General features: G+C 58.2%; 3 protein-coding genes across 3 annotated transcripts; 1 reads left to right on the top strand and 2 right to left on the bottom strand.

Annotated features, from left to right (window-relative positions):
- Nucleotides 1-8,494: 8,494 nt before the first annotated feature.
- Nucleotides 8,495-14,596, bottom strand: LOC115602537 (nuclear receptor subfamily 2 group F member 1-B-like). Its single transcript, XM_030473718.1, is given in 5 exon segments — nt 8,495-9,121; nt 9,713-10,243; nt 11,881-11,901; nt 13,446-13,654; nt 14,175-14,596. Coding segments are annotated over 5 exon segments (1,458 nt in total). The 3' UTR covers nt 8,495-8,846.
- Nucleotides 14,542-15,942, top strand: BOLA1 (bolA family member 1). Its single transcript, XM_030474066.1, has 2 exons — nt 14,542-14,640; nt 15,306-15,942. The coding sequence occupies exon 2, from the start codon at nt 15,316-15,318 to the stop codon at nt 15,697-15,699; it is 384 nt and encodes a 127-aa protein (XP_030329926.1). The 5' UTR covers nt 14,542-14,640; nt 15,306-15,315; the 3' UTR covers nt 15,700-15,942.
- Nucleotides 15,943-16,216: 274 nt separating this feature from the next.
- On the bottom strand, nt 16,217-25,094 carry SV2A (synaptic vesicle glycoprotein 2A). Its single transcript, XM_030473940.2, has 13 exons — nt 24,392-25,094; nt 21,903-22,633; nt 21,116-21,296; nt 20,873-21,024; nt 20,656-20,789; nt 20,368-20,457; nt 20,132-20,242; nt 19,941-20,029; nt 19,059-19,223; nt 18,843-18,976; nt 18,255-18,458; nt 17,762-17,921; nt 16,217-17,408 (listed from the first exon to the last, which is right to left on the bottom strand). The coding sequence occupies exons 2-13, from the start codon at nt 22,477-22,479 to the stop codon at nt 17,225-17,227; spliced, it is 2,181 nt and encodes a 726-aa protein (XP_030329800.1). The 5' UTR covers nt 22,480-22,633; nt 24,392-25,094; the 3' UTR covers nt 16,217-17,224.
- Between the last annotated feature and the right edge of the window lie 827 nt (nt 25,095-25,921).

Raw genomic sequence — 25,921 nt, 5'->3', positions numbered from 1 at the left:
TCCCCCCGCAGCGCAGGGGATGGTGTTGAAATAGATCCACCTAAATTTAGCCAGGCTCAAACCCAGCCAAGAACAGCAGACGGAGGGACACGGTGAGTGGCAAAGGGGGGAGCCCATGGAAGAGGTGGGCTCTGGCCGGGTGATGCTCCTGGGGTCACATCACTCCTTGGAGCTTCCCAGTGGTTTTCCTTCCTTGCAACCCTCCACGTGCACCCCTATGGGTTGAATCTGTTTGGCAAAGTGCTGTGCTTTTCCCTATGGGATGTATTATCCCCACAGGGAACACTTATCCAGAGGCCTGAACACAAACACGGCACTGGCCAAAGGTGGCCTCAGGGGTCAATGGACACCGGGACGTGCCCATTGGCTTCCCGACAGCTCGGCTGCATTCCTGCAGGGAAATGGGCTTTTCCAAGGGGGGGCCTGTCCATTGAGGACCCGTGGCGCTTATGGTTGTCCCATCCCTCCATCCCATGTCCAAAGCCCTTCTCCAGGTTTCCTGTAGCCCCTTTAGGTGCTGGGAGCTGCTGGTTGAGGTGTAGCAGAACATCTTTGGGAGCAACGGACAGAGCAATGGAAAACAAGGGATAAATCCCAGCCTGGCTTCAAATCCCAGCTGGGATTTACATCAGCAGCTGCCAGAGGAGGGAGGTTTTAGATGCCCACTTGTTGTCCTGCTCCGGGGGATGCAAAAGGCTTTGCAGCTCTTTTCCATGCCCAGTATTTGTGCTCCGGGAATGTGTTACCCGGTAACAAGGAATAACCCGGGAGTGGAAAACATCTTGTTTAAAACACAAGACCTATCTCCTAGCGCAGGCTCCCGAGGCCCTTGGCCGTGCTTGGGGTTCCTGGGATCATTCCCATCTGCTGCCGGAGGGAATCACTTACACATGATGGGCAGGTGGGAATTCTTTGGGAAGAGCAGACGGAACCATGTGAGCTCAGTGAGAGCAGTGGCCTCTTGGTATCCTCCCCTCTAGCTCCATTAGGATAAGGGAAGGGGATACTTCTACTTAGAGACACCAACTCTGGGTTTTGGGGTGCCCCCCATCCATAACTCAGTGTTATGGATACACATCCCTGGATCCATGAAACACGGATCATGGTACCAAGACAAGAGCATCCATGAGCAACCTGCATCCGAAAACCAGCTGCTTTATCAGCAGGAGGTTTAGGAGGCCCAAAGCATTTGGGTCACCAAATCCTGCCACCATCATACCCACTTTATCCTCAGTGGATAACTGAATGATCCTAAAGGTCTCTTCCAAGCTGGTTGATTCCATGCCTGCAGCCAGGAGCCCTGGTGCATTCCCAGGGGTTTCCCACCAGAATGTCCCGTGGGAAGCAGCAAAATGCATCTAAAGAGAGATCAGGGCTTGGTTCAAACCCATCTGCCACCCCCCAGCATTGATCCCATCAGGGAGAGCATCACCAGCCTTTCCTAGCATCCCCGTGCCAGTGGGATGAGCCAGGCTCCTGAGGCTGGAGCCTGGGAATGTCATCCCTGCGCTCCTTAGAGCATGGTGCGGCAGGCAGCATCCCATGGGAGCTGCAGGGCCAGGACTGGGATGGGAAGAGCAGCCTGGGGAAGGAAGGGTTTTGCAGAGAGCTGGAAGAGAGGATCCCGCTTCTCTCCAGCGCCTGCTTCATCCCAAAACACCCACCCTTCCTTCCACATTGCTTGGCATAAATCCCCCATCCCTCCCCCCGAGGTGCTCCACTTACCCCAGCATATCCCACTGGATGAGCTCCCAGACTCTCTGGATGCAATTCCCAGTTCCTGGCACAGGTTTGGCTCCGGGCAGGAGTGAGGAGGGAGTCACACCCCAGGCTTGGTGCGGAGGGAGCAGCAAACAGCTGAGCTCCCGGACAGCCCGATCCATCAGGAGAGGGGCGAAGGCTTTAAAAATAGCCAGTAATCCCGAAAGGCGGATTCCAGTGGGGAAGGGAGAAGGGAGGGAGAGCCAGAGGCTTCCCAAAGCGTGTGTGGGATGGCAACTGCTCCGTGAGGAGGGAGGTGGGAAACCCACCAACTCTTCCTCCAGGTTCCTGCAGCCCAGAGAATTCCCTCTCTCAGGAGCTCACTGAGAAGGATGGATACTGGGAGGACCAGGAATTGTGGTGCTACCTATGGAGAAATAAGATCTTGAGAAGAAGCCACCCTGCTTGAAGGTGCAACCCAAATCCCATGGGCTTCTCCATGGGACATCCATGGAATCATGGAATCAGGTTGGAAAAGACCTTTAAGCTCATCCAGTGCAGCCATTCCCCACCACTTGCCCATGGCTTTAACAGCCTCGTCTATATAGTCTGGGAACACTTCCAGGGATGGTGATTCCACCATTCCCATGGCAGCCTGTTCCAATGCCTGAGCATCCTTTAGGTGGATAAATTCTTCCCAATATCCAGCCTAAACCTCCCCTGGTGCAGCCTGAGCCAGTTTCCATTGGAGCTGGCATCTCTCACAAGGAAGCCTCTGTCCTCCTCCCCTGCCCTCACCTGGACACAGCTCTGAGGTGCTCCCCAGATGCATCCCGCGCTCCCAGAGAAGTCCCAGGCTCCTGCTCCAGGATGGGCGGCTGCTGGTAGGGAAGCTGAAGAAAAGTTGGGAGCAGATGGAGCTCAATGCGGCCACCGCTTCCCAGAGGGACATTGGGGATACTGGGATCGTGCATGTGGGGACGCGGGGACAGCGGGGACACGGCACCGCGAGGTGGCAGCAGCGCTTTGCCTGTGGCCCTGCCTGCCCCTTGCCAAGTCAAAGACCCTCCCCAGATTAATACTATCCAAGTAAGTTTTCCAGCCAGGATGAAAATGAGGATAACAGGGAAAACAGCAGCGAGGGGGGACAATCCTCTGTTCCAGTTGGGAAAGCCTCCTCCCATCGCATCAGCCTTTATTCTCCCATTCCCATTCCCTTGAGGTTAGATCCCATCGGCTTCCCATCTCCTTGGTTTTATCCCTGTGAGAGATCTTTTTTATGCAATCGAGTCTTCCATAAAAAAAACCCCAAACATTATCCAATGCCCACAAACCAAATCCTGGCAGGAAGATGGAATGAAGGCTTGGAAAACGGGATTTGGGAAGGAGGTATCGAGCTGGCATCAAAAGCAGCCAGAGGGGAAGACACAGGATGAGCTTCGGGCTGCTGAGGGTCAGAGGAGAAAGGATCCAAGGATCCAAACCCTTGGAAAGTTTGGATTTGGGATGACTTTGTCGGCTGGAGTATTTCCCCCTTGGAAATACTTGGAATTTTGGGAAGGGGGGGAAACTAAGCTGAGAGATTCAAATCAAGTTTCCTCTTTAGAGCAAGGAGTTTGGGAGCTAAAAGCAATGAAGGGCGATTTCATTCCTATTTATTCATTTCATTTCAGATATCATTTCTTCCTTCATTCCACAGGGCAGGAATCTGCTCTGAAGGGGGGATTCACGGCCACATATGTGCTAAGAGCCACGACTTAAAGCTGGTGGCATCCTCTAAGATCCCACTCCGAGCCAATGCTCCTCATTGTACATTCCGAGCCTGTCAATGTGATGTATCCCTGTCCTTATATTATAGGAGTTGGATAGATTTCCTATAATCTGGCTTCTGTTAAAGGTTGCTTTGGGATTTGTAAACAGGAGGTAAAGATAGATTTAACCCTCCTGGGTTTAAATCAAAGGGACTTTGGGAGCACAAAGGAAGGGAATGAGGAAGCGGATGTGGAGCCGCAATGATCTGAATTACTTGAATCCTGTGAATTATCCTGATTTTTCCCGGTGGGAAAGGCTGAGCTGGGATCACCAGAACAGTGATGTGAAGAGAGAGAAAACTCTAACAATGGGAGAAGCAGGTGATGGAACACAGGGATGTGGTGATGGCTGCGTCCAGAATGTGGGATCCGATGGGCACTCAGGGATAGAGTTATCCCTCCATCTCCTGGATCCAGCCATGCATCCAGGTGGAGGAGGGTCTCAACCTGTCCTGTGCTGGGGCTGCCTCCAGGAGCTGCCATGGGACAATATCCCCCAAATCTACTCCTGAATCCACTCTGATTTAGCAGATCGCAAAAGGAATGTGGGGGTTAAACCCTTCCCTCTGCATCAAGGGGGATCCTGGCTCCTGGGGCTGCTGCTGCTTTTCCTTGTAGAGGGTTACAGGGAATTTTGCCCCTCTGTGGAGTGAGGAAACTGAGGCACATCCCCAACAGCACCCAGCATAAAGCCAGAGCATCCCACTTCCAAGTGGGAACACCCAAGGACATGGCCTTGATGCCTCCAGAGCATCCCAAACCCAGCCCATCCACCCCAGGGCCCCCCATGTTGGGAATGGGGATGTATGAAGGATCCAGCTTTGTTTTCCACCAAAGCTTTTCCCTTAATATCCATCCCTTTCCCCATCTCTTTTGCCAGTGTTTGAGGGGAAGTGAGGGCGAGAGATTCCTGGGAGTAATGAATGGGAATAATGGGAATAATTGGCCCTGGCAGCTCCTATCTCCCACTCCCCTTTTAATTAGACTGAGATTAAAAACAAGAAGAAAAGCAGGGAGGGAATAAAAAGGGAAAAAAGACTCTCCTTGTCCAGCTCCATCCTTCTTGTTTCCCTGTGGATGGGCTCCATCCCGCTTCGTGTGGTTTGCTCCGTGCCTCAGTTTCCCTCAGCTCTGCCAGCTCCAATCCCGAATTGGATGTCCCATCCGCATCCAATCATTGGGTGAACCCAGGAGCCTGGAGCATCCGAGATGGACAGGAATTCTCTTTTCCCCACCAAACCCCAGTTTGGAACCCCGGCTTTGATTCGTATGGATTCCTCTTGTACCAGCATCCCATCGGGATGGGAGGAACTGCCTCAAGCAGGATCTGGATGCACCAAAGGCTGGGTTTGGGCCACTCCTGGCTCATCCCTGACACTTTCCAGCCCATCCATCCCGCTGCTATTCCCGCTCAGCCCTTGCCCTTTCGCAGCGGTGCCCCTGCTCCGCAGGCTGTCAGGCTGATGGATGGGCAGCGCTCCGGTGATTTACCGCGTCCTTTAGGATCCGGCAAAGTGGCCAGAAGCCTGGAATCTGTCAACCTTTGAGGCGCGGAAGGAGGCAAGAGCCCGCTCTGTCCGCAGTGATTTATACACCATCGCTGTGATTGAATTGGCCTTCGCTAATGATAACGAACCAGCCAGGGCCTGACCTTTCCCTGCCAATGCAAGAGCCACACTGCAGCCAGGTGTCCAATAGCCCTCTTTATCCCCCACATTAGGAATAGTTTCCCAGCCAGGGAATGACACATCTCACTGTTGGTCGCCTTTTCAGGCTCCATCCCGGTGTCAGGACCGGGAGGGCTGAAGCAAGTGGGTCTGATGGGTTTTTTTCTGGGAAGGACTTGGAATAGGTTTCCAGTGGGGAATCTCACCTATAGCGGAGCTGAAGGGGATCCAGGTGGGCTGCAGAAGCACCTGGAATGTCCTGGTTTTCCTGGGATGCCATGTCTGTCTGTCCCTCCTTCCCCATATCCATCCCTCCTTCTCTCCATTCCTCTCATGGCTCATCCTCATCTCTCCCCTGCACCGTGGATTGGAACAGCCCAAGCCATGATGGGGGGAAAAAAGGGAATAAGATCCTGTGGGAACAGGGATGGACATTCCAGTGCATGCCACCCTCCCAGCACAGGGATAAAAGTCGGGATGAAGGGCTGGTTTCATGGTTATTAACCTCACATGCTGTATCCATGGTGGATTTCTTAGCCCTGGCATGGTTTCATTAGCCACGGATGATCCATGTGGAGCGGGGATGGCCAAAGGCAGGGGACAGGAATTGGAATTCCAAAGTGGGATGGTTTTGGCAGTGGATGGAGCTGCTGGGCCATGTCCTGAGATGGCTCTTCAAATCCTTCTGGGAATCCCTTCCCCACTGCCCCTGGGATCACTGTGACACTGCAGCTCTATAGAGCCAAGCCCCAGGGTCCTTTTCCCTCCCCTAAACCTGGGGAGGTTCCAGCATTCCAGGCGGAATTCCATGAGCTGGGAGGGTTGGGAGCACTGATGTTGGAGAAGTGCTGGTGTTGCTGCTGCCAGCGCCGGCACTGACCTCGACCATGGGGTCTAAGTGGGATGAAAAGGGGTTTAATGAGGGGGGATGGGGCTGGAATTTTCCTTGCCAAGGCATTGGGAAAGGGGGACACCTCCTGCTCCATGTCACCCAGCATCAGGATAAAACCCACCTGGGTAGCACCATCCTCACCACAGTGGAGGTGATGGGACTGTGCCTGACCATGGTGACAAGGATGCTCCGTGTCCCCAGGTGGGGATGGAGACCACCTGCTCCCACCAGGATGCTTCTGGCACAACTGGCGTTGGTGTCCCATCCACAGTGCCAGGCACCACCATCCCACCCATTCCACATGGTCCCCAATGTCCCACCTCCCTGGCCTTGGGATGGACACCTCAGTGCCAGCTCCGTCCCTCTGGAATGCTCCCCATGGCCCTTTCCAGTCAGCAGCAAATGATTCTTCATCCTGTCACTCCCCAGCGGCAATAAATGTCCATGGCAATGGAGTCATTTGATTTCCATGTCCTGGAATTGCGCAGTGAATTTGGCAGGAATTAATGAACACTTACAGGAAGGGGCAGCTGCGCTGTTCCGGATTGATGGATACCCCCAGAGCATCCGCAGGGACATGCCGGTGCCGTGGGACATCCCATCCCGTGCCAGGACCTCTCATTTTCACTTCCCCCCCATTTTCCTCTCCCCGTTATCCAGCTTTTCCCAGCCAGGGCTGGTGGGGAAGGTGAGGCATGGAAAGGGATGGTATGATTCCGGCCCTGCAGATGCAGGATCCAGGAGGGATGGACCGAGGGGTTGATGGAATTAAGGGAATTAAGGTTGCTGGAATCCCCCTGGGCTCCTCTGAGGAGTGAGGCCCTGGGGCAGGAGGCCCCAGGCATCGTGTCCAAGTGGATTCTCTACTGTCTGCTATAAGGGTTGAGTCCCAAATCCAGCTTCCCTTCAACATTATCCCACTGCTCCCGGCCACAGCCTCTCCATCCCAATTCCACCACCGTCAGCCCAGCCCTGCCAGCACATACACGGGATTGTGCCCTTCATGCTGCTGTTGGTTGGGATAGGGATGGGAAAAAGGACAGGGATGGGGGTGGGATTGGGATGAGAACAGGAAAAGAGATAAGGATGGGGCTGGAGCTGGATGAGAATTAGGGGTGGGGAGGAGGATAAGGATGGGATTAGGGAAGGGCTGAGGATAGGGATAAGGATGGGAAGAGATTTGTGATGGGAACAGGCTGCGGGACACAGGGAGCAGTATCCCATAAATCCCTTCATGAGCCATTCCCACTCTGCACATGCGTGTGCACCAGCACATGGCTGCTTGCGTGTACACACGTGTACACGATACATGCGCAGTGCTGCATGCACACGCGGGTCTACAGGGATGGAGCCCCTAGAGTTCAACACCGGCAATTCCTGCTAGTTCCAGCCCCAACAGAGAAAAAAACAAGCCAAAAGAAAGTGTAAATTGGTCAAATTCGATTTTTTTAACCAAAAATATAAAATAAATTAGAAAAAACCTTGACATTTAAAATCAATAAATTAAAAAATTTAAAAGAAAATAAAAAAGTAAAAATTCTAAATTCAATTTGAAAAACTAAAAATAATAAAACAAAACCTTGAAATTAGAAATATCGAAATGAAGTTAAAATGAAATAAAAAAAGAAAATGAAAAAGTAAAAACTTCAAAGGAAAGAAAAAAATTAAAAAGAATAAATTTAAAATAAAAAATAAAATAAAAACCTGAGAGTTTTAATTTAAAAAATTAAAAAGAATAAAAACTAAAATAAAAATATGAAAAACCTTAAAATCAGAAATAATAAACTAAAAAGAAACAAATAAAAGAAAAAATAATATTAAAAATGAAAAATCCAGATTTGTAACTAAAGTAGAAAATAAAAAAAACAAATAAAAATTGAAAATTAGAAAGAAGAAAATGAAAAAACCCACAAATTAAAACTAAAATTAACAAATAAGATAAAATTGCAAAAACGAAATGACAATAAATGGAAATTCGACTTTTAAATGTAAATAAAATAGAAATTACGATTAAAAATTATAAAATAAAAATTAAAAATCGAAAAAATAAAAAGAAAAACATTTAAAAAGTCAGTAAAAATTAAAAAAAATACAGATAAATGAAGAAATCAAAATTACAATTAATTTCAAGTGGAACCGATGGGATCTCACACTCAAAACGCTCCATCAGGACCCCGGGAGGAGCCCCCGATGCTTGGGGGGGACCAGCCCGATGGACACACACGTGCGCTGGACACGCCCCCCCGTGGGCAGCCAATGGGAGGCTTCATTTCTTCGCTCGCTCTATAAGCAGCCCCTGAGGCCACATCCCCAGCTCGAGGTTCAGCCCCCCCCAACCTTAAATAAGGGGAACACCCCCCCCAGCACCCCTGTTCATGGGGCCCCTCCTTGGGGTTCATTGTTGGGGTTCCATGTTTGGGATCCCATCCTTTGTGGCCCCACGTTGGGGTCCCATCGCTGAGGTCCAGTCCTTGGTGTCTCCATCTTTGGGATCCCATCATTGAGGTCCCAACCTTGGTGTCCCCATTTTTGTATTCCCATCGTTGGGGTTCAGTCCTCGGTGTTCCATCTTTGGCATCTGTTGTTGAGGTTCCAACCTTGGTGTCCCCATTTTTGGATTCCCACTGCTGGGGTCCAATCTTTGGTGTCCTCACCTTTGAGCTCCCATCCTTGAGGTCCCAACCTTGGTGTTGCCCATCCTTGCTGTCCCCATCTTTGAGATCCCAACCTTGGTGTCCCCGTCTTCGGGCTCCCCATCCCAAGGCAGTGCTGGGGTCACTGCATGGGTCCATAGGGCCAGTTGAGGGTGGCACCGGCCAGCACCATGTCACGGATGAGGGTCTCGATGGGGGTCTCCCCAACCAGGCGGCTGAAGAAGAGTTGCTGGATGCCGGGTGCGGGGACGCTGCGCAGGGCGGGCAGGCGCAGGAGCAGGCGCCCAAAGCGGCCGGGCTGCGCCGGGTGCTGCCGCCACACGTGCTCCTGCAGCGCACACTGCGCTTTCTCCTGCAGCCCGGCCACGCGCCCCGGCTGTGACAGCCCCGCCGCATCTGCGCAGGGGAAACTGAGGCACGGCCCCACTGAGCACCCCCCCCCCGTTAAACCCTGCCCATTCATTCCCATTGGGAACCCACCCCATTAAGCTCCACCTTCCTTTGAGCCCCCCCTTTAACCTCCCCATCATTAAGCTCCACCCCATTTAACCACGCCCCATAGAGCCGCACCCACCCATCCCCACCCCATTCATTCCCTATACACTCATTTATGCCCACCCGCTTGGTGGGTGGGCATTAAGCTCCACCCTCCTTGGAGCCCCACCCCATTAGGCTCCACCCCTTTAACCCCACCCTTTAAGCCACGCCCTGGTTAGTCACACCCACCCATCCCCAGCCCATTCATCCCTTGAGCACCCATTGATGCCTGCCCCCACTTCCCACCTCCCATTAAGCCCCACCCCTTTGAACCCCACCCAGTTAAGCCCCACCCTCTTTAGCCACTCCCCCTTTTCCCACGCCCACCCATCCCAAGCCCATTCATTCCCTGCACACCCACTGACACCCATTGGACCCAAGCACCCACCCTCTTCGGACCCCACCCCACCAAGCCCCACCCACAACCACGCCCCCTTTAAGCTCCCTCACCGGGGCTGAAGAGGGCCACAGCCTTGAGGCAGGCGAACTCAGCAGCATCGACCTGCAGCACCTTCAGCTTCTCGACCTGCTCCTGGAAGAGCCGGACGTGGTCCATGAAGGCCACCACGCGGTCAGCAGCCATGGGAGTGGCGTGGAGTCCAGCGGCCGCCAGCACCGGTGCGGCGTGCACCGGCAGTGCCGCCTGCGCCGCGTTCAGCACGAAGAGCTCGCTCCAGCCCAGCCGCAGCAGCGCCACTTGGTCTGAGAGCGGCAGCTCTGGGAAGAAGGGGATGATGCCCTTGGCCCACTCCACGGCGCTGAACAGGAGGCGCGCTGCCAGCTCGCAGATGCTTTCGATGCCCACCATGACACCGGGGTGCAGGACTTGGGTGCCGTAGCGAGCTGGCGGGTACGGTTCGGCGCGGAGAAGCACCGAGATGAAGCCACTCAAGTAGCCGTGGCCACTGTAGGGGTCCCCGGGGACCGCAGGGCACTGCCCAGGGCTAGGGGGACCTTGAGCCATGCGGCCCCGCTGCACCGCTGTGGAGGAAAGCAGGAGGTCAGCACTCCCCTGTGCCACCACCCCTGCGTGTCCCTGTGTCCACCCAGGGTGCAGGGTGGGAGCTGAAGGGCCCCTTGGGGTCCTTCCACCTGTGTTAGAGCAGGGGATGTGCCACCCAGGATGCGGACAACCCCCCCAAGACCATGTGATGCACTTGCTCCACCAGCTCCCACAGGCACATCACATTTGGGGTCCCCCCCCCTTCTTGCTGGTGCTAATGATGGATCCCAAAGAGATGCTGGGGAGAACAGGGGGGAGGAGAAAGAGCTTCTCTCCAGGTCCCATCCCTCGAGATGTCCCACTTTGGGGTTAACCTCCCCCCAAATTGGACTGTTGTTGGTTTTCTTTGTGGGAAGGGGGGGTCCAGCCTCCTTCTCTTCCTCCTCCTCCTCCTCAGCTCTGAGCCTGGCTTCGCCTAATGCAGTGTGATGGTCCCAGTGCCACCAGTGGTCGGACTCGGGAATGGGTGTCCCCAGGGAATGGGGCTCCTCCAGGGCTGGGATCTCCTGGAATCGGGGGGTCAGGGGCTGCTCTCACCCAGCCCTCGACGTGCAGCCCCAGACCCCCCCCAAATGCTCCCTTTGCTCAGCAACACCCTCTCCTCACCCCGCCCTTTGCACCAAGAACCCCTAAACCCCCTTTGCAACACCCCAAACCCCCTCTGAATCAGCCCCAAACCCCTTTGCATCACCCCGAACCCCTTTTACATCACCCTGACCCCCCAAAGCAGCACACTGCTCCTGAGCTTTCAGTGCTGGTTTTGGTGCCAGATTCAACACCGATTCCCAGCTGGGAACACCGGGATAAGGGGAATCATGATGAACATGAACCGGTGGGTTTGGAGCACCCCTGGGAGGGTGTGGAAACTGAGGCACGGAGCGGCCAGCCCCAGTGAAGGGAACGGGGAAGGTTTAAGGTGGGCACACACAGCATTTTCCCAGCAGCTTTATCTGGGGACAACTGGGAGCCCCCCAAAAACAAAGCCAAGAGGAGCACAGGGAATGGGGAACCCTGCCTCGGGAATAATGCCGTGCCGGGTCCCATCCTATCGGATCCCAGCGGGAACCAGCTGCTTGTGGCAATTCTGAATTAAAGATGAAAACAACAACAAAATAAACTCCCAAAGCCCAAATCTGAGCCCAAAACCTTCGGGGAATTCGCCTGGATTGGGGTTTTTTATCCCTGGGATTTGATCCCTGGCTCCGGTTGCACCAAGCAGGCAGAGGTTTGCTATGAGGGGGTCTTGCTCCCAAAATCCAACCCCTCCCAGCTATCCAACTGGCCTTTTTGGGGAGAAACAGGGAGAATTGAGGGTTAGGCTTGAGCTGACCTGATCCCTGAGCTGCTCCCACCTAAATCCCATGTATTTGTGCAAGCCAGGATGGCCCTTCCCCTCCTCCCACCGGGATTTTCCCCTTTATCCCAATGGTTCTGATCTATTTGCTATAATTTTTTTATTGCTAGGAAAAGCAACTTGTCAATTTTTCGCCCTTTTTCTTTGGGTTTGGATACTAAAAAAGGCGATTTTCTGGATGCCGTCGGCACCGACGCAGGATAAATCCCTGCTTCAAGCAGCTAAGTGCAGCCTAAGCCCTTGTTATAATCCTTTATAAACACTAAGTGTATAAAGAAGCACCTTGAATAGAAACCAGGACCCCCCCCCAGGTCCTTATTCAAGCAGGGAGGATGGTGCAGAGGCAGAGATTTGGTGCTGAGGATGCCCCGATGCCCCATTTGGGGCTTAAACCTCCCCAAAACCGACTTTTGGGGCTAAAACCGCAATCAAATCAACCCCAAATGCGGTGCTGGGGCTGGTTGGAGGCACAGGCATGTCGCTGGGAGCTTGAAATGGGGTTTTATGTGAAGTATTTGGTCTAATTTAGGTCAGATTTACCGGATACTGTTCCCAAAAAGTGGAATTCTTAATCTTTTAAAGAATTATCTGTATTGTTCCCGAGTTTTTTAACATTTAATGGAGAGGAAAAGTCAATTGGCCCCATCTTGGCATAGACCGGAGCTAAAACCCGAGCCTAAGCTGAGGCCAAAAGCGATTTCAAGGCGAAAAGAGGAGTTTATAGGAGGATATAATTCAGTGGGATAAAAGCCGGGCTCCCGCGGCAGAGCCTTTCCCATGGGAAAAGCCAAAAACTAAAGCAGGAGGATGGAGCCAGGCCAGGGGGGATTCGGGGATGGATCCCTGGATTTGGGGCGCTCTCCCCAAAATGATGGGGCTGAGGGATGGAGGAAGGGAGGGAAAAGAATGGAGGAGGAATGAAAGAGAAGAAGGAGATGAGCTTTCCCTCTTTTTCCCCTTTCCCTTTCCCTTTCCCCTTTCCCTTTCTCTTTCCTTCCCCACCTGCCCTTTCCCACCCGCTTTTCCTTTCTCTCCCCTTTTCCTTCCTCTTTCCAGCTCTCCCGCTCCCACTTTGCTCTTCCTCTTTTGTCCGCACCATTCGCACTCGGTCCCTCGCCTCTCCTTCCCCCTCTCCCTCTTTTTCCTCCTCGTTTTTCCTCCCTTTCCCCTTTCCTCACATTCTTTTCCTCCCTCCGGCTCTTTCCCACCTTCCCCTCTCCCGCTGTCCCGGCATTTTCCAGCCTCTCCCTTGGTTTTACCTCCCCTCTCCACTGGCTTTCCCACCCTCTCTTTGCATCCCCTCTCCTTTCCATCCCTTTTCCCTTTCTATCCCTCTCTCCCTCTTTTTCACCCTCTATCCTCCTCTTGCACCCACTCCTTTTCATCCCTTTATCTTTTCCATCCCTTCTTCTCTTTTCCCATCCCCACTCCTACTTTTCCTCCCTCCCCACTGCTTTTCCACCCTCTCTTCTTTTCCATGCTCCAGCCTTCTTTTCCATCCCTTCTCCCTCTTTTCCACCCTCTCCTTTTCACCCTCTCTCCTTTTCCATCCCTTCTCCTACTTTTCCATCCTCTCTCTATCCCTTCTCCTTTTCCACCCTCTCCCCCTTTTCTACCCTCTCCCCTTCTTTTCCACCCTTTCCTTTTGCATCTCTCCTCCTTTTCCATCCCTTCTCCTCCTTTTCCATCCCCTTTCCCTCTTTTCCACCCTCTCTCCTTTCCCGTCCCTTCTCCTCCATCCCCTTTCCTTCTCCATCCCTTCACCTTTCCCATCCCTTCTCCCTCTCCCGTCGCATCCCGACCCCTCTCCCCGCCCGTCCCCCCACCTTCCCGCCGCATCCCCACGCGGAGGCACTTGCGGAGCCGGCAGTACTGGCACTGGTTGCGGTGGGGCTGGTCCACGGGGCAGTCCCGGCCCCCCCGGCAGCTGTAGGCGAGGTTGCGCCGGACCGAGCGCTTGAAGAAGCTCTTGCAGCCCTCGCAGGTCACCTGCCCGTAATGCTTCCCGCTCGCCCGGTCCCCGCACACCCGGCACGGCCCCGCCGCCCGCCCCGCGCCGCCGCCGGGGGCAGGAGGAGGGGGAACGGGGGGATCGGGAGAAAGAGGAGGCTCCGGCCACGGCCCCGCCGCCAAAGCCATGCTGGGGGACGGGAGGAGCCCCGACGGGGAGACGGGAGCCCCGGGATGTGCAGGGGATGGAGAAGTGGAAGCTGGGATGGAGGGGAAGCAGGACGCAGTTGAGGAGCCTCGGGATGGAGGAAGAGGTCCGGAGTGGAGCGGGCGGAGCCGGGGATGGAGAAGGGGGTCCGGGATGGAGGTGGGATCCGGAGATGGAAAATGGGGTTCGGGTATGGAGAGACTGATCCGGGATTCAAGGAGGAGCCCCGGGATGGAGAAAGGGATCCAAGGATGGAGAGGAGGACCAGGGATGGAGAGAGGGATCCAGGAAGGAGCCCCGGGATGCAGAAGGGTGGGAAAAGAACCCCAGTCTAGAGAGGGAAGTCCGGGAATGGAGCGGGGAGCCGCGGGCTGGGCAGGATCCCCGGGAGACGGACGGGGAAGGCGGTGGCGGGGACGGGCAGGGACGGGCAGGGACTGCGGGCGGAGGAGGAGGAGGCAGAGGAAGAGGAAAGTTCATTCGGGGCCGAGGGGAGGGTCCGGCCGCCCGGGGGGAGGACAGAAGCGGGGAACGAGGGAGGCCGAGGTCCCCGTCCCCGTCCCCGTCCCCGTCCCCGTCCCCGTCCCCGTCCCGCAACACCCGCGCCCCGCCCTCATTCAACGCTCCGCGCCATATTAGGGCATGAGGGGGCGAGCCGAGGGAGGCTCTCCGCCAATCAGAGGGCAGAAGGGCGGGGCTGACGAGGGGAAGGTGTGTCCCGCTGGAAACGGGGTGGGGTTTGGGAGCCGGGCGCAAAGCCTCCTGGGAGCTGTAGTTCTGCCGCGGTCTCGTGACGGGGGCGGGGCGCGGTGACTCCATTTCCCAGCGTGCTCAGCGGCGCAGCGGAGCCGGACCCGTCCGTGGTGAGGGCCGGAGGGGGGGGTTGGGGGGCACCATATGTGTGGGGGGTTATTTGGAGGGCACCATGTCGGGTAAATGGGGTTTGGGGGGGTCAAGCTCATCTTACCCCGCTCCCCCTCTCCTCTCTGGGGGGGTCTGGGGCTGCCCCCCCCCCCCCGAAAGCCGGTCCTTGCACCGCCCCGCGCCCCCTCCTGCCCCCTCCCCCCCAAGTTGTGGGGTCTGGTTCTGCAGCTCCCCCCCCCCAAAGTCACAATCTCCCCCCTTACAATCCCCCCCCCCCTTCCCCCATTACTGGGGTCTGATCCTCACCCCCCAAACTCACCCCCTTCATATAACCCCCCCCTGCCACCCCCATCAGAGGGGTCTGGTCCTGCATCCCCCCCCCCATGCAACCCCCTCTCCTTCCCTCCCATAACTGGGGTCTGATCCTGCAGGGCCCCCCAGATTCATCCCCCCAGCACCCCCCCATCCTCCTCTCCTGCTCTCCCCCCATTACTGGGGTCTGATCGTCACCCCCCCCCCATGCAACCCCCTCTCCTTCCCTCCCATAACTGGGGTCTGATCCTGCACAGCCCCCTCCCTCCCAACCTCACCCCCCCACCCCCCATCAATGTTATCGGCGGGGTCTGGCCCTGCAGCCCCCCCCCCCTTTTCCTGTCGGTTGCAGGCGCTGTCGGATGCGGGGCGCGCTGCTGGCGGCGGGGGGGGCCATGGCTGACGGCCCCGTGGCCCGCACCGTCCGCTCCAAGCTGGCGGCCGCGCTGGAGCCCACGCACCTGCAGGTGCTGGACGAGAGCCCCCGGCACGGCGGCGCCGCGGGCGCGGGCACGCACCTGGCCGTGGTGGTGGTGAGCGGGCGGTTCGAGGGGCTGCCGCCGCTGCAGCGCCACCGCCTGGTGCACGCCGCGCTCAGCGCCGAGCTGGCGGGGCCGCTCCACGCGCTCGCCATCGTGGCCCGCACCCCGCAGCAATGGGAGAGCGACCCCAACGTGCCCCCCCGGCCCCCCTGCATGGGCGGGTCCAAGCACGAGCAGCGCGGGGACGGCGCCGGGGAGCCCTAATGGGGGGCCCCTCTGCGCCCCCCCCCCCAATGGTGACACCAGGATGGAGCCCACGTCTTAAGGGGGACCCCCCCCATACATCGAACCCAGCTACGCCGTGGGACGCAGCACACGCTTGGGGGGGGGATTTTGGGGATGTCCCCATGTCGTCGTCCCCCCCCCAGCCCTATTAAAGAGATTGGGCATGGGGGGTGCAGCCCACCCCCCGAAAATAAACTCTCCCATGGGAGCAACTGAGAAGTGGCAGGTGGAGAAGTGTTCCATGGGGGATTGGGGGTCGTTTGGGGGGATTTGGGGTCATTTGGGAGAGATTTGGGGACTTTTGGGTCATTTGGGGTCTTTTGGGAGGGATTCGGGGACTTTTGGGTCATTCTGGGAAGGATTTGGGGTCTTTTGGGAGGGACTTTAGGAGTGATTTGGTGGATTTTGGGGGGGATTTGGGTCGTTTTGGGGGGTTTGGGTTATTTTGGAAGGGACTTGGGGTCATTTTGGGTTGGTTTTGGGTCATTTTGGGCTCTTTTTCATTGGTTTTCTGTCGTTTTAATTAATTTACAAACATCTAAAAACTACAGCACAGCACAACTGCGAACGGACAGAACTTGGGGGGGTCGGACCCCCCCAGGACCAGCTACACCGAAGGATGGGGGGGAAGGAGGAGGAGGAGGAGATGAAGCACACGATCGCTTGGGGGTGGGGCTGCTCTACACAGTGGGGGCTTCCCATGGTGGGGGGGGCTTCCGAAGTGCTTTTGCATAGACCAACACTTCCCATCCTCTGCTGGGGGGGGCACAGTGACAGGGACCCCCCCCGTACCCCGTTATTTGGGGGGGTGCTTTGTGCTTTGCAAACCACTGGTGGTTTTGTGCTTTGGGCTGGAGGGTAAAGGGGTGCTGGAGGGGGGAAAAGGGGTCCAGGGTGCACCCCCCCTATCGGCATCAGCACCCCAAAGTAGGAACATCCTTTAAGAACGAGCTCAAAGTCACTAAATAAAGGCAGTTTTGGGGGTTCCCACCCCCCTGTACCCCAAAACACAGCTGCCCCCCCTTGCACCCCCAAACTCAGCTGTAGTTGGGGGGGATGTCACTGCACCCCAAATTGCCATGTACCCCAAAGGGATGTGCACCCCAAGGGTGGTGCACCCCAAATTGCTGTGCCCCCCCCGCCCCATTCCCCATCCTCCTGGGTTTGGGGGTGCAGATGGAGACCCCTTCCCCTGCCCTTCCAGATGGGGAAACTGAGGCACGGAGCCTTCCTTCTCCTCCTCCTCCTCCTCCCAGGGATGTTGGGGTCCCCCCGGCCCCCCCAGGAGCGAGCAGCTATTCACAGAGGGGATGACACCAAGGGAGGAATTGGGGGGGGGGGGGTGTCAGGGATATGGGGGGGTCCAAGTGCAAATGAAGATCCCAAATGCTCCAAGAAGACGTTTCACAGTGTCTAACGAGACTAATGCCCCCGGAAGGGGAGCTGGGATTTGGGAATGGGGGGAGGGGGGCATAAAGGGAAGAATTAGGGGGGTCTCCCCCCATCACTGCAGGACTTGCCCCCGGGTCTCGGGCAGTTTGAGGGCCAAGGAGCTGCCGAGGGCGAGCGCGGCTGAGGCCAAGAGGATGGGCACGGCCTTGGTGATGCCCACGAAGGAGGTGAAGATGCTGATGCCCAGCACGGCCGCCAGCTTGCAGAGAGCGTTCAGGAACCCAAACGCTGTCGTCCTGCGGGGAGGCAGAGGGTTGGGGGGGCACCCATGGAGGTGGGGGGGCCCAGGGGCAGCCGCTGGGTCCCCCCCCAAACCCAGCATGCTGGGCAGGGTGTACCCGGGAAGTGGTACCCGGCAACGCAGCCAGAATGTGGTACCCGGATGTGGCAGCCAGCATGGCAACATCTGGTACCCAGCAACACATCTGGCAGCCAGCAGCACATCTGGTACCCAGCAACACATCTGGCAGCCAGCAGCACATGTGGCACCCAGCATGGCAACATCTGGCACTCAACACCCAAAATCTTATGCCCAGAACCAGGCCCCCAGCACCCAAACCCTCACCCCCAGCACCCACAGGCCCTGCACCTTTTGTCGGAGGGGTAGAGCTCCACGGTGAGCACGTCGAGGGCGTTCCAGGAGGCGATGCTGACGCCACCGAAGAGGCAGAGCAGTGCGATCATGGCCGACTCGCTGTTCCCGAAGGACAGGAAGAAGCAGCTCACGCAGGACATGACACTGGACCCAGCTGGAGGGGACACGGGACACGTCACAAGGGGCAAAGGGGACGAGCATCCTCCTCACCCATAGGAAACCATGAGCATAGACCCATCGGATGAGTTGGAAGGAACCTGCAAGACCATCTAGACCTGCCCTGGGCAGAGACACCTTCCACTAGAGCAGGTTGGGGTGTCTCCATGGTTGGAGCATCCACCATCCTCTGGGCAACTCTGGAAGTGCTGGATCAGGCTTGGAGCAACCTGCTCTGGTGGAAGGTGTCCTGGGTTGGAACTGGATGAGCTTCAAGGTCCCTTCCAACCCATTGCATGGATCTATGGATCTCAGCATCCTTGATACCCACCCAGCATGCGAAGGCGGCCGATCTTGTCCATGAGGAGAGCAGAGACGATGTTCCCGGGCAGGACGGCCAAGGTGCCCAGGAAGCTGACGAAGTAGATCATGTAGGCATTGTTGTCGTCGCTGAAGTCCAGCTGGCAGCCCTCCTTGTTGTGCAGGAAGGTGCTGTTCACCACCTGGCTGTTGATGAACTTGTACTCAAAGAGATCTGTTGGCACCAAGAAGGTTTGGTGGGGTCAGACCCATCTCCATCACCCCCCTTTTGGGAACCATCCCATCTCCATCCCTTTGGGGACCATCTTGGTGGTGTCACCCCCATCTCCATCACCCCCCCCCCACTTTGGGGACCATCCCATCTCCACCCCTTTGAGGACCATCCTCACCCTGACCCCCATCTCCATCACCCCCCTGCTTTGGGGACCATCTTAGTGGGTCCATTTTGGTGGCGTCCCCCCATCTCCATCCCTTTGGGGACCATCCTCATCCTGACCCCCATCTCCATCACCCCCCACTTTGGGAACCATCCCATCTCCACTCCTTTGGGGCCCATCTTGATGGCCCCCCCATCATCTCCAGCCCTGGCCCTGCTGACCCGTGTTGTAGAACACGGTGGAGATGAAGGTGCAGTTCTTGAAGAAGGTGTTGCTGGACGTGACGTCCTCGAAGTAACACTCCTCAAAGAGCGAGTCCTCGAACGTCACCGACTTCATCTTCAGGCCGATGAACCTGGTGGGGCGGGATGGGGCGGGATGAGCCGGGATGGGCCGGGATGGGGCGGGAGCAGTGGGCAGGGCCCCCTGGGACACACTTGTCGTTGAAGTACTCTCCGCCGCGGTGGATCTGGTTCTCGAGGGTGAAGTTGAAGGTGAAGTGCCGCAGCCTCTCGCGTGTGAAGAGCTTGGTGCGGGCGGCATAGTCCATGTTCTGCAGGTGCTTGATCATGTCCGGGAACCACACGGTCAGCCCGTAGTAACTGCGGGAGACAGGAGTGAGCCCAGCCCTGTGCTCCCAGTGTTCCCAGTGCTCCTAGTGCCACCCCCATCCCAGTGCCATCCATCCCATCCCAGCACTGCCCATCCCATCCCAGTGCCCATCCCATCCATCCCATCCCAGCGCTGCCCATCCCATCGCAGTGCTGCTCATCCCATCCCAGCACTGCCCATCCCATCTCATCCCATCCATCCCATCCCAGCACTGCCCATCCCATCCCAGCGCTGCCCATCCCATCCCAGCGCTGCCCATCCCATCCATCCCATCCCAGCACTGCCCATCCCATCCCAGTGCCACCCATCCCACCCATCCCATCCCAGCGCTGCCCATCCCATCCCAGCGCCGTCCATCCCATCCCAGCACTGCCCATCCCATCCCAGCGCTGCCCATCCCATCCCAGTGCCACCCATCCCATCCATCCCATCCCAGCACTGCCCATCCCATCCCAGCGCTGCCCATCCCATCCCAGTGCCGCCCATCCCATCCCAGCACTGCCCATCCCATCCCAGTGCCCATCCCATCCATCCCATCCCAGCAATGCCCATCCCATCCCAGAGCTGCCCATCCCATCGCAGTGCTGCCCATCCCATCCCAGCACTGCCCATCCCATCCCAGCACTGCCCATCCCATCTCATCCCATTCATCCCATCCCAACCCATCCCAGTCCTCCCACCCCCTCCCACCCCACTGCTCCCCACACCTGAAGGACATTGTGAACCACACTCCCATCATCATCAGGGTGATGCGGCGGAACTCGGGCGCGAAGCACTGCTGGAAGTTGCTCCAGACCTGCAGGATGGGGGGACACAGGGTGACAATGGGGTGACAATGGGGTGACAAAGGGGTGGCAATGGGGTGGCAAAGGGGGACACGGGGGTGCCAGGACCTCACCTGCTGCGAGAGGTTGAGGACCCGCACGAGCCAGCGCCGGTACCACGTCCCTGTGTCCGCCTGGATCTCGATGAGCTCGTCCTCCCGCTTGATAGTCTTGATGTGGGTGACCTGTGGGGACACAGTGCAGGGACACTGGGATGCTCCGGCCCCGGGCCTCAGTTCCACCCCCCCCAGTGCGATTCCCGGAGGTGGGAATGCACAGCCCCTCCTGCAGCAATGGGGGGGGGCCTTACCGAGAAGACCCGCTCAGGGTGGCCCTTGGCTCGCATGTTGGTGTCATGGACCTGCTTCAGCACCATCCAGGCCTCATCGTGCTTCCCGTTCTGCAAGGCAGTGCCACGCTCACCCCTGGGGTCCTCCTTCACCACCCTCTTGGGGGTCCCATCACCCACTTGAGGGTCTCTGACCAGCTCCTCCCATCTCCATCACCCACTTAGGGGGTCCCTGCAGGGGTCCCTTCATGTCCATCACCCACTTAGGGGTCCCTGTTTGGGTCCCACCTCCTCCAGGGGTCCCCTCACCTCCAGAAAGAAGCGGGGGCTCTCGGGCATGGTGGTGAGCGCCCCGATGGCGAACACCGAGGGGAAGGCGCAGACCAGGACAAAGACCCTCCAGCTGTGGAACTGATAGGCTGAGCCCATCTGGAAGCTCCATCCTATGGGAATGGGACAGGACACTGGGTTGGTGCTGAGCCCCACCACAATGCCTGCATGGGCCGGTGCTGGGGGCGGCATTTACCATAGTGGGGGATGATGGCCCAAGCCATGGCAGAGGCGTAGATGCCCCCGATCATCCAGAACATGCAGAGCCAGCTCAGGTGCTCCCCGCGCTTCTCCTGCGCCAGGAACTCCGAGAAGTAGGAGAAGACGATGGGGATGGAGCCCCCAATGCTGGGGAAGGGGGTGAAGGACAGCACATGTCACCCTGCACCCCAGCAAAGCAGGGGTTCAATGGCGACAGGTTCGGGTGCACCCCCCTTACCCCATGCCTGAGAGGAGGCGGCAGAAGAGGAAGGTGCCGTAGCCTTGGACGAAGGAGGAGAAGAAGGCGAAGACGCTGTTGACGGAGAGGGAGATGAGGAGGCACTGCCTCCGGCCCAGGCGGTCCGCCAGCCCGCCCCACAGGAACGCGCCCACCATCATGCCCAGGTACACGATGAGCCCTGGGGGGGGACAGACACACACAGAGACATCAGTGCTGGGGGGGTACACAGGGACTGAGGCACCCGGCGGAGGTGGGCACCGGCCCCGTGTGCTGGGGGGGGCACTTGGGTTGTCCCCCCTGCTCTGCTGTGGCCATGGGGCACCATGGAGAAGGGGGAAGTGACCCCCTCGTTGTGTCTTCTGCATCCCCGCTGTGCCCCACATCTCCTGCGTCCCCATTGGCCTCATCCTCACTGTCCCTGTGCCCTCCTGTGCTGCTCTGAGCCCCACATGGACCCACCTCCCAGCATCCCCATGTCCCCCCCATGTCCTCCCCCATGTCCCATGTACTCCTCTATATGCCATGTCCCCCTCCATATCCCATGTCTCTCCATATCTCATGTGCCCTCCATATCCCACGTACCCCCATATATCTCATGTACCCCCCATATCCCATGTGCCCCTCTATATCCCATGTACCCTCATATCCCATGTCCCCCATATACCATGTACCCCTCTATACCCCACGTACCCCCATATCCCATGTCCCCCGTATCACATGTACCCCCCATATCCCCTTACCCCTCTATATCCCATGTCCCCCACACCCAAGCCCCCCACCTCACCCAGCATGCCCTTGTTGGAGTCAGAGAGGCACATATCCTTCTCGGCGCTGGGCAGGACGAAGCCCACCACGAACACCTCCACCCCATCGGCCATGAGGGCCAGGCCCAGGACGAAGTAGAGGGTCCACTGGAAGCGGCCGTGGCCGCACTCCTGCAGGATGAGCTCGTACTGTTGCGCCAGCTCCTCCTTGTCCTTCCTCCGCTGCCCCTCGCTGTCATCGAAGGCAGCGGCGCCCGCCTCGGCGCCCAGCCGCTCGCCTTGCCCCGAGTCGCGCCGCGGGATGCCCTGGTACTCGCCCTCGTAGATCTCGTCCTCCTCATCATGCCCCTCGGTGGCATCGCTGGAGGCTCCCTCCTCCTCGTTGGCGCCCTCGCCCCCCCGGTAGTAGCCGTCCTGCGGCGCGTAGTCCTCGTCGTCCTCCTCCTCCTCGAAGCGGGAGTAGGAGCGCTTGGTGTACTCGTCCTGCACGCGGTCCATGCCCTTGCTCACCTTCTTGGCCGCGTGTTTCTTCACCTCCTTGGCGATGTCCTTGGCGCCCCGGATGAACGCCGTCCGGTCCCGGAAGCTCTCATCCATGGTGCTGGGATGAGCCGGGACACCGGGATGCGATGGGGAATGTAAAGGGGGGGTGTCTCTGTGTCTGTGTCCTCACGCCTGGGGACCGCGGTGGGATGCGGGGAGACGGGGGACAGCGCTACCCATCCGTGTGGCACCGGCTGACCTGGGGAGCCTGGACACAAGCAGGGGATGGGATAGGGTGGGAATGGTCCCGCATCCCACCTCATCCCAGGGTTTGTGCCGCTCCGAGCTCCCCCCACGAGCACCCCTCATCTGGGACGGGAATGGGAGGATTTTGGAATGGGAAGAGATGGGGCTGGGGGGCACCATCTCTGTGCCCTCTCCCCTTGCTTGGAGGATCAAAGCTCTCAGGGGGATGCCCACATTCAGCAGGATTTAGACACCCATTGACCAAGGTGGATTCTCCAATGTCTGATAACGCGGCTGAGCACAAGCTACGGCGCTTGTTTCACAGAACCATGGAATGGTTTGGGTTGGAAGGGACCCTAAAGCTCACACAGCTCCAGCCCCTGCCATGGGCAGGGACACCTTCGGGGACACCTCCGGGGAGCTCTGTGTGACCCCCAAGCTCTGAGCCACGCCGGGGATCCCCTGTGGTGGCAGAGTGGGTGCCATGGGGAGGCTTCCAGAAGGGATTTGGCTGCAGATTGCATCTGGGGAGATGCTGGTGTCAGTAGCAGCTGAACCAGGTGCCCCAGGGCAGAGCTGGGGGCACCCTGAGCACCTCTGGGGAGGAAAAGGGCCATCCGGATACATCCCAGAGGCTTTATCCTGGTGCTCTGCACCCTATTCCCAGCCCTCCAAGGCCAAGGGCAGGCAGAGCATCGCCCCCTGACACCCCCGGCTGTGGGGACCGGCAGGAGCTGAGCCATAGGGCAGAGGGACGCAGCCGGCACCGCGCGTCCTTCCCTCCCGGAGCAAGGTAAATCCATGGCTATAATTAGCCCGGATGGGAGCCCCCAGCGGCTCTGCGCACCCGGGGCCGGTGCTGCGGCACGGCCCGGCCCGGCCCGGCCCCGGCTCCTCAATGGAGCCCTGCAGCTGCTTTGGAGCAGCATCAAAGCATCAATCACCCCCTGCCCTCTCCCCTCCGGCTGGCTGGGGGCAGCCCTTTCCCTGTGCACATCCCAGGGAGTCCCTGTCCCCATCCCGGATCTCCTCCTCGGGTTCAACCCATTGACCCCCAAGGCCCCTGGAAGGAGGTGGTTGATGGCCAAGGTCATTTTGCTCCATCCCATTTGCGGGTCCCTGCGGTGCCTCCCGATGCTGGTCTATGGATTGGGATGCGTAAGGAGCCGGCAAAAGGAAGAGGGGAGCGGAGAGAGGCCGGATACCCAATGAGGAAGAGGATGGACCAGGGAGCAAGGTCACAGCTCGGCCCCGTGCTGGGCAGAGCTGGAACAGTCACCACCGGCCTGAGCCAAGGTTATGGGACTCTGGACCACGCATCCATCCGGAGCATCCTATGGATGCACCGAACCCCCCCAGGGGGGGTCCTACGTTGGGCTCCGTGCCCCCCCTCCACAGCCTTTCCCAGAACATGGCGACAAGGGAGAAGAGTTTTAAATCACCCATGTCCAAGGTCATCTCCCAACACCCCCCCCAGGATTGACTCCCCAAGGCCACCACACTGAACATCCATCCCTGCCCTGAAATCCCTATCCCCATCAGCAGCGATTCCCGGCCCTCCAGTGGCGCGGAAAGGGCTAAGGAGAGGCTGTTCAACACGCATGGAAAAAGACATGAGCAAGGCTTGAGGCAAGGTTTTCCAGGACAAAATGGCCACAGCAAGTGGGAAGGAGAAGCTGAAGCCCTGGTCCATCAGATGCCGGCTCCCAGGATGCTAATGAAAAGCAATGGGAAGAGGAGGGGGATCTGCCTGCTAAAGGGAATTTCTTTCTCTCCTTACCTGTCTCTGCTCCAGCCCTTCTTCCGGCTGCTGCCTCCTGTGCTGCAAGGAAGGATGCTCCAGGAGGAGGAAGGATGCTCTGGCAAAGGAAGGATGCTCCGGCAGAGGAAGGATGCTCCGGCAGAGGAAGGAAAAGCTGCTCCAAGAGGGATCCAGCAAGGAAACAGCTCCCGGGTCCCGTGTTAACGCCGCAGCCTCCGAACGCTGGGAGAGTCCATTGCGAGAGCCCAGGGAAGGGAGGGAGGCGGCAGGGAGGGATGTGCTGCAGCACTGCGCCGGGGAGGGGGGGACAGCGGCAGGATGGGGGGGTCCCCCCTCGCCTCGGCTCCCAACCGGCAGCAACGGGAGGGAGAAGCCTCCCCCGGTGTGCCCACACTCCTGGGGAGCTCCCTTGGGAATGGGGTTCCCGTGTTGGAGCCGCTGGGTCCAAGCGGTGACAGGCAACTGTGGCTAATGGGGGGGCTACGAGGAGCTGCCCAAATCCCCGCTGCCCTCCGCAGGGATTCACGTGGGATTCGGGATCGCTCGCCCCCCCGATGGCGACCGCGGCGCAGGCTGGAACATCTGAGTCACGGGCTCCTCGGGGCTGGATTCGGATGGATCTGGATCAAATCCTCACTGCCAGAGCCAGGCTCTCCGCGGGGACGGGGCACAAATGCCTCCAGCATCGGGGGCGTTTTGGGAGGGGGGTAAGGAGGAGCGTGGTTATTGCAGGGAGGGATGGGGGGCAAGAAACCTGGAGAGGGGCTTTGGAGAAGGGATGCAGGGACAGGCCAAGGGGAATGGCTTTAACCTGCCAGAGGGGAGATTGAGATGAGCTCTTGGGAAGTTCTTTCCTGTGAGGGTGGTGGGACACTGCAAGGGGTTGAAGAGAGAAGCTGGGGCTGCCCCATCCCTGGCAGTGCTCATGGGCCTTGGAGCAACCTGCTGTGGTGGAAGGTGTCCCTGCCCCTGGCTTTAGATGAGGGGGAGGGTGTGCTGGAGGCCACAACCAGCCTGGGACAGGAGCAGGGACCAGCCCACACCAGCAGCACGAGCACAGGGACGGATCTAAGGGACTGGAAGCTGAGGAATAGCTGAGCTGCTGCTGGAAACCCCCAAAGGGGGGATGCAGCCGAGGAGCTGGGGTCTGTAACCAGCTGGGAGCTGCTGTGTCCCTGCTGGGCACCCGCAGCTCCTCACACGCCCCAGCACGGAGCCCCGCGGCCTGGGCTGCAGTGGGGGGCATAGCTTCCCCGTGGCCCCCCAGCCCCCCCAGGCTGTGCCTCATGTGCCACGGTCACCAGTGTCCCCCTTCCCTTCTGTGTCCCAGCAGCCCCGAGCTCAGGCTCAGCCCTAAGGCTTTAATGGGCATAACGGGAGCAAAATGCATTGTGGCAGGGACGGAGAACGGCTCTTTCCTGTCCTGAGGGCCTCCAGTCGTGTTGGATGTGCCAGCAGGATAAACCCAGGAGCATGTGGGAGCTCAGCATCGTGGCAATCACAAGCTGCATGTACCCTCCATCCCCACACGCACACCCCCAAACTGGA

Source organism: Strigops habroptila, chromosome 22, assembly GCF_004027225.2.
Source record: "Strigops habroptila isolate Jane chromosome 22, bStrHab1.2.pri, whole genome shotgun sequence".
NCBI classification, from domain to species: Eukaryota; Metazoa; Chordata; class Aves; order Psittaciformes; family Psittacidae; genus Strigops; species Strigops habroptila.
The sequence above is the reverse complement of the archived record's forward strand: the minus strand, read 5'-3'. Positions and strand labels throughout refer to the sequence as shown.

Coding starts and splice junctions, on each gene's coding strand:
- BOLA1 (XM_030474066.1), top strand. CDS start 15,316: ATGCGGGGCGCGCTGCTGGCGGCGGGGGGGGCCATGGCTGACGGCCCC.
- SV2A (XM_030473940.2), bottom strand. CDS start 22,479: ATGGATGAGAGCTTCCGGGACCGGACGGCGTTCATCCGGGGCGCCAAG. Junction 20,030..20,131: donor TCCTCAACCTCTCGCAGCAG/GTGAGGTCCTGG, acceptor CCCATCCTGCAG/GTCTGGAGCAACTTCCAGCA. Junction 17,922..18,254: donor CGGCCGCCTTCGCATGCTGG/GTGGGTATCAAG, acceptor TGTCCCCTCCAG/CTGGGTCCAGTGTCATGTCC.